The sequence below is a fragment of the Octopus bimaculoides genome, chromosome 2 (assembly GCF_001194135.2).
Source record: "Octopus bimaculoides isolate UCB-OBI-ISO-001 chromosome 2, ASM119413v2, whole genome shotgun sequence".
In the NCBI taxonomy this organism is placed as follows: domain Eukaryota; kingdom Metazoa; phylum Mollusca; class Cephalopoda; order Octopoda; family Octopodidae; genus Octopus; species Octopus bimaculoides.
Genome location: NC_068982.1, coordinates 167,485,416 through 167,492,495, shown reverse-complemented (window position 1 = coordinate 167,492,495; position 7,080 = coordinate 167,485,416). Strand labels below are relative to the sequence as shown.

Below are 7,080 nucleotides of genomic sequence, written 5' to 3'. Positions count from 1 at the left end.
GTGTGTGTGTGTGTGTGTGTATGTGTGTGTAGATAGATAGATAGATAGATAGATAGATAGATAGATAGATAGATAGATGGATAGATAGATAGATAGATAGATAGATAGATAGATAGATAGATAGATAGATAGACATGTGTATATATATATACTATATATATATATTTGTAAGTATACACACACATATATATATACGTTTATATGTATGTATAAGCATATGTATGTATGTATGTATTATGTTTGTACGTATGCATGCATATATGTATGTTACAAACATTTCCCAACATGTTCTTCCCCATAAAGATTATACACACAAAATATGGAGTCCTTACCTTCAAAACAATAGTTGTTGGTTTGCTCACCATAATTCTCACTGACATAGAATTCATTGAAATGGCCATTAATTTCTTTCCTTTCGACATAGTCTCCATTGCGTTGGGTCCAAGCTTTCTGGATATCTTGTATTTGATCCATAGCTTCGTTATCCAGAGATTTCTGCAAGATTTGTATGTTTTTGGTCAAAATCACAGGTTTTGGTACACATTCTCTTGACGGGTGTTTCATTTTATTTACATCAATTGGTACTCTTCCAATTAGAGAAATAAAAGTTCCTGAGGATCTTGTTGAAGTATTCCTGTTTAGTACATACACCGGCCCGATAGCAGATAATTTCAGACTACTAACTAAAGAATCCGCGGGGTTTTCCGGTCGAATTTTAAGCTTTGGCTGTGTTGTTTGACCAGCGGTAATTGAATAGCTGTCTTCTTGGATGTCAAGATATTGAGGTCGACTAGAAACTTTGGAATTGAGCACTGCTGGTTGGCTTGGATAGGTAACATTTTCCTTTTCCTTTCGCATATCACTTCTAATAGGATGGTTCATGAATCGCTTCTTTTCATCATTATATGGCATTCTTAGAGGATAGCCACCATTATATTCTCCACTCAAGGCCCTTCCATCCGAACTATAGCCAGATACAACAGTCATATCTAGATCACATATATCATTATTCTGTTCAGACGGACAAACTGAAGACGGTTGGACATCACATTGGTCAAATTCCCCCTTACTAGAAGTCACTATCGTTTCATAAGGTTCTGGATAGTATGTGATATCACGAGATTCACGGAAATGCACAAATTTTTTAGCATCATTTGACTTTCTTCGTAGAACTATGTTGTCATTGACCTCAGCAACTTCTTCATTATAATGTGTCGTACTTGGAACCGGCATTGAAAACTCTGTTCTCATGATGCCATGGGCCGGTTTAGGGGGTGGATTTGAGACATATTCTCCTACAAAATTGTGATATCCATCGATATCCATTGTAATTAATCAAACGCGTCCTTCACGTTATTTTCTGTTCCAAGGAAACGATTCTAACTCCATTGCAGAAAATTCAGGCAGCTGAGTTGGTCGACTAGAGAGAAAATTAAGTTCTTTATGTAGCCAGCCGTGAAGTTTTTAGTAACGGTAAATAAAATTATTGTGATAACAATAGCAGTTATATCGATAATGATGACAACAATAACACCACTAATGATAAATAATGGCGACGATTACAAAGCAAAATTCCGCCAGTAACAACAATAGCGTTAAAATTCGCAGTAATAACATCAAAACTTTCCAACAATTATGAACAACGATGACAGATAACTACATCAAAACATGTGTAGCTAGAACAGTAGCAAAAACAATCATAATAACTACAATAACATCAATATAGTGTTAATAAAACACTGAGTTTAGGTTTTATGCTAATGATTTTCCAAAGCACGAAAAAAATATTTATAATTCATCTGGAGAAGTATTTTGTAACAGCCGAGTCCTCTGTGACATCCTGTGATACGGAGATGTAAAGATATAAAGGGATAAGGTTTCAAACGAGTCAGTCTATTACTTTGTCAGGGTCGTCGTCGTCGTCGTGCCAGACACGATGTTAGTTCGTTGACAGCTAACAGCTGTGGTCGCCATTTTGGTGACGTCAGACCACTATTCACAAACCAGGAAATGCAGACACCTACATCTACAATTTTGTCCTCTGAAAGCTGGTCAATAGACCCAAGCAGATTGCATTTGTAGATTGAGTTACAAACTGAGATAAAGATGGAAGAGAATGAGAGGTAAGGAGGGAGATAGAATGTTAGGATAAAGATTTAAAGAGAAAAAGAAAGAGAAAGAAAGAGGCACTGATAGCTGAAAGAGTGTAGAATTAAAATAAAAATGAAGAAAAGAGACCAATGTGTGACGAAATGCGAGTGGTATAATTCGATAGGGAGAATTAAATGCAGCAGAGCAAACAACAACAGATGCAGACAGATAAGGATAAAGACCTGTATAAGAAAACGAGAGAGAGGAAGAGAAGGAGCGGGTATATGTGTGAATTTTAAAGGTCAGAAAGAAAAAAAACAAGCAAAAGTGATGAAAGGGAAGAAAGTAAGTACGAGAGAGGGAAAGTGTTGGGGGTGCAGACGGATGTTATTACTGTTAGAAATCAATATAATGTCAATCATTGCAAAATAGATATAAAGGCTAACATTTGGGAGAGGGTTAAAGTCGATTAAATAGATTTCAGTAATTGAAAGGCAAGATCAACCAAAGCAGGATTTGAACTCAGAACATAAAAAGTTGTAACTAAATACCATAAAGCGTTTTGTGCGACGCATCATACTGATTTCAAATTTTGGCGCAAGGGGTTAGTCGATTACATCGATTCTAGTACTCAACTGGTACTTATTTTATCGAGCCCGAAAAGATGAAAGGCGAAGTCAGCCTCGGCGAAATCTGAACTCAGAACGTAAAGACGGACGATTCTACCAGCTCACCGCCTTGTGCTACGCATCATATTAACGACAGTTTCTCTCAGATTTAAGAAGGAGACTGGTCCACTGATTAGGATACCAACTCTCGATAGCCGAGGCCACCTAGTAATAAATAGGTGGCAGAGAGTGATATAGTTTCACCACTGTTAAATAACATCGATACCGACAGTACTTAACAACTGGTGGGAAAGAAATGGTGAATTGTTGAATGCTTCGATGGCCATATGGCTTGTAATGTCCAGTGCCAGTCATTATCAATCAAACATTCTAGTTCTGTATTTATCCATATCCATTAGAAGTGACTTTTCTTATATTCAGCTTTAAATAGTTTTTGAAGGTCAGATTTATTTCATATTTGATATAAATATTAATGTAGAACATTCAATTAAAGTAATAGTCTTGGAAAGGGAAAATACACTTTGCGCAATTGAAATTAAAATCAATGAATCAATATTTATTTATTTCGGGTAAATGGAGCGACAGAAACATTTGAACACACGTGGAGATGACGTTCAGAATTTAGAAGAGTAGTCACAGATACTCTGTTCAAATCCGACCGTGTACCTTTTATGCCAAAGCGAAAGAATTTTAAAACTCAATTTCAGTTATATATTAGTTTCGAAATTGGGCACAACGCTAGCAATTTGAGGGAAGGGATTAACTCGATTAAATCGACTCCAGTGCTGATCTGGTACTTATTTTATCGACCCCGAAAGGATGAAAGACAAAGTCAACCTCGGCGGAATTTGAACTCAAAATATAAATACGAACGAAACACCGCTAAGCATTTTTCCCGGCGTGCTAAAAATTCCTTTTCTACTCTAGGTACAAGGCCCGAAATTTGCGGGGAGGAGGCCAATCAATTAGATCGACCCCAGTACGCAACTGGTACTTAATTTATCGACCCCGAAAGGATGAAAGACAAAGTCGACTTCGGTGGAATTTGAACTCAGAACGCAACGGCAGATGAAATACCGCTAAGCATTTCGTCCGGAGCGCTAACGTTTCTGCCAGCTCGCCGCCTTAATTCCAGTTATATATTGGCGTTTGGCAATGATCACTTACAGATGTAGCTTTGAAGTTTTCAAAAGAAATCTGTATTTTTTTATTTAACAAATATCAGAGAATAATATAAGTCTTGCCGATCAAAGACTACGATGTGGTTTTAATAATTCTCAGTCGACCAAAAATCTATCGAAAGTTACACTTCTAACACTTCACAAACTTTCATATACTCTATAGACTTCACAAACTTTCATATAATCTAAAATATAAGACTCTTGTGATTATTTCAAAAAATTCCATCTATTTCACACACGCCATATAAATAGTTAGTTGCTGGACTATTCAAAACAAATTACAACTTGCTTATGGAGCGTTGACAAAGCCAGCGCTAAGCACTAGGAAAGCTAAAAGGTCAACTGAAGTCTGAGGACAGAACACAAATTCTGACTCGGATAAAATTTCTTCACCCAACTAAAAGAAAATCTTGTGAGAAAGTGAGCAGGTGATGTCGATCCTGGTGCAGAGGAGGATGAAGGGTGAGATGGTTGGAGAGGAGAAAAGGAGAATATTGTGTGGTGATACAATGTATCATATGATCTGGTGTGAAACATTTCAAATTTTGCCAAATGACAGATCTACCCAATGTCAAGCTTGATTCGTAAAACTATTGGTTTCTTGTTCGCAAGTTAATCATAATGTTTTTTATTGTATTATAATTGAGAATCAGCACTGAGCTCTCAGCGAAGTTCTCAAGATTAATTAGTCACTAGAAAGTAACGTAGGAGAGCAATTCTTCCGAACTCTTGCTCCTTGAGAAGAGAAAGAGACTCAAAGTGAAAAAGGTAGTCGTCATTTAAGGATGTTTCCATCAAATTTGAAATGACGGATGTAATGGTGAAAGGAAGGTAAACAACAAAGCCAAAGTTGTCGCGTTTTGTAAAAATAGAAAGAGTGAAGATCTACATAATGACAGCAGCTAACTCTTAAGTGCATTATTTGAGGTTAATGAAAGGGACACTGTAAGGACCAGCTGCTTATTAGGCTTCTCTAATCAGAGAAATTATTGCTGTCTAGCCCTTAATAAATTCTAATCGAGCAGACCTATGACAGTATCGTAGCCATGCCCTTTTCTATCTTCTTCCGTTTTCGCCTGATAACTTGAAAGTATTTTCCAACGTGTATTTCCCTTTTTTAAGGTAATTGTGTTGTATGCTGGAGATTTGGTAAATTTCTCTAACAGTCGACAAATTACATAAAGCATCTCTCGCTGGTTCTAGTTAGAGAAGTTTCAACACTTTTTGAGATCGCATGTAAGTTTATAGAGTAAATTCGGAACTGGGGGCAACTGAAGTGAGGTTTTTCTTGATAACATTCATAGCCTTTTTACATATTTGGGTAAGAGAGATGCTAACATACCACCCAATTTAGTACCAGCACGCGGTTATTGGGTGCTTCTGGCAAAGTTCACTGCTGCATGCATTCAGACCATACTATCCCACCCTCTCGTCCCAATTACCTCCCTATCCACAATTTTTTTTTCATGCAAATATTTGGGATGGGCATAAGATTTTACCATTCTGAAAAGGTTATACCAGTGCCTTACAAAAAAAAAACTGAAAATATAAAAAGACAATTGTATTAAAGAGCAACAGAAGGAAACTAATCCTTATAGCTGAACAAATTGAACAGATCTTATCTCTAGAAAGTTCTGAGGATGTTGACCATGAAATCAATATTGTACGATAATTGCAGCAGATGATTTGCTGCAAACAGCATGAATAAAAGAATTTGACATTTCAACAAACCCAACAAACTTCAGTCTTGGAGATAAACTTTCAAATGTGAACTACTTTAAGACGTGAGACATTGGGAATCATAAATAAATTGCATTAAGATAATGATCAAAATAGGTAAGTGAGATAGAATGTAAAATAGATGGATATAGTAGCACTGCAAAGCACATAAATTTTTAGTATTGGTTTTACATTCATTTTTCTATGCTAGAATGGATTGAAGAAGCTGCCTTCGTTATTTTATAACTTCCACATTACCATTTGGCTGAATCAGCCATTGATTCATATGATAAATGCTATATGCTGACAGCTGGAATTTAGCTTAACCATCAGCGACGGAGTGGTCACTACTGAGAGCTAAGCGAAACTAGCTAGCTAGTATAGTGACCGCGGTCGCTGTGGGGCGGTTATCTCCCATGTCTGTGCATAGACCTGTGCTTTTTTGCAGTTATAAGTGTCTTTGACTCTTGTTTCTAGCAATGTGTGTGCTTCCTCGCACCCTCAGTCACTATTAGTGACGATTGAAATTTTCCCTTTTGGTTTATATTGCGTCAAGCCGCCTTCGTTATTATATATATATATATGGCAAATGAAAGACAGAAGATGGAATATACGAGAATTTATTATTAATCACATTGAAAGAATCCGAGAGATTCAGAAAAAATATCTGAGATCTTAGGGGATTAAGGTATATTTTTATATATATAAAGTTGACCAGTAAAGTGGACATTTAATATGCTAGAAATAGACCACATGTTGTGTCTACTAAGACCTAGTAGTTATATATATATATATATATATATATATATATATATATATATATATATATACATACGTACTATAATCGGTATTGTCAATATTATCTTTATTACAGCCATTACCACAACCATAACTTAGTGGTTAGGGTGTTGCACTCATGATGGTGAGACCGTGGTTTCAGTTCCTAGACCGGGTAGTGCGTTGTGTTCTTGATCAAAACACTTCATCTCACACATCGTTTTGCGATCGCTTCGACGCCTGACTAAATGGTACACCGTACACCTGATCAGCCAACGTCGATTTGATGGAGAGAGTGAGCTAATGTACGGCACGTACATTTGATCACTGTAAACAAATCATTTGTGCAGGTCGTTCAGCAAAAGCTGAATACTCATATGTCGTCTTCGACAGGAGAGTCCATCACTACAACCATTATTATTATCATTATCAACATTATTAATGTTTTCAGTTCTATATTTAAGAGATGAGGAATTATGTACATTATTTACATTATTTATATTTGACGGATATTTATCCTCATCTTGTTTGCTGTTAACACAACATTTCGGCTGATATACCCTCCAGCCTTCATCAGGTGTCTTGGGGGAATTTTGAACCTGGGTTCTCATTCCTACGGTATTTTTCGATGTTATTATTATTATTATTATTATTATTATTATTATTATTATTATTATTATTAT

At 36.3% G+C, this 7,080-nt stretch overlaps 1 protein-coding gene across 1 annotated transcript in view; it reads right to left on the bottom strand.

Annotated features, from left to right (window-relative positions):
* Positions 1 to 7,080, bottom strand: part of LOC106869337 (heat shock 70 kDa protein 12A) — a 296,374-nt gene that overhangs the window by 288,123 nt on the left and 1,171 nt on the right. The window contains exon 2 of the mRNA XM_014915050.2: positions 333 to 1,420. Within this exon, the coding sequence (XP_014770536.1) occupies positions 333 to 1,326 (994 nt within the window). The 5' untranslated portion in view covers positions 1,327 to 1,420. The remainder of the gene's footprint in view (positions 1 to 332; positions 1,421 to 7,080) is intronic.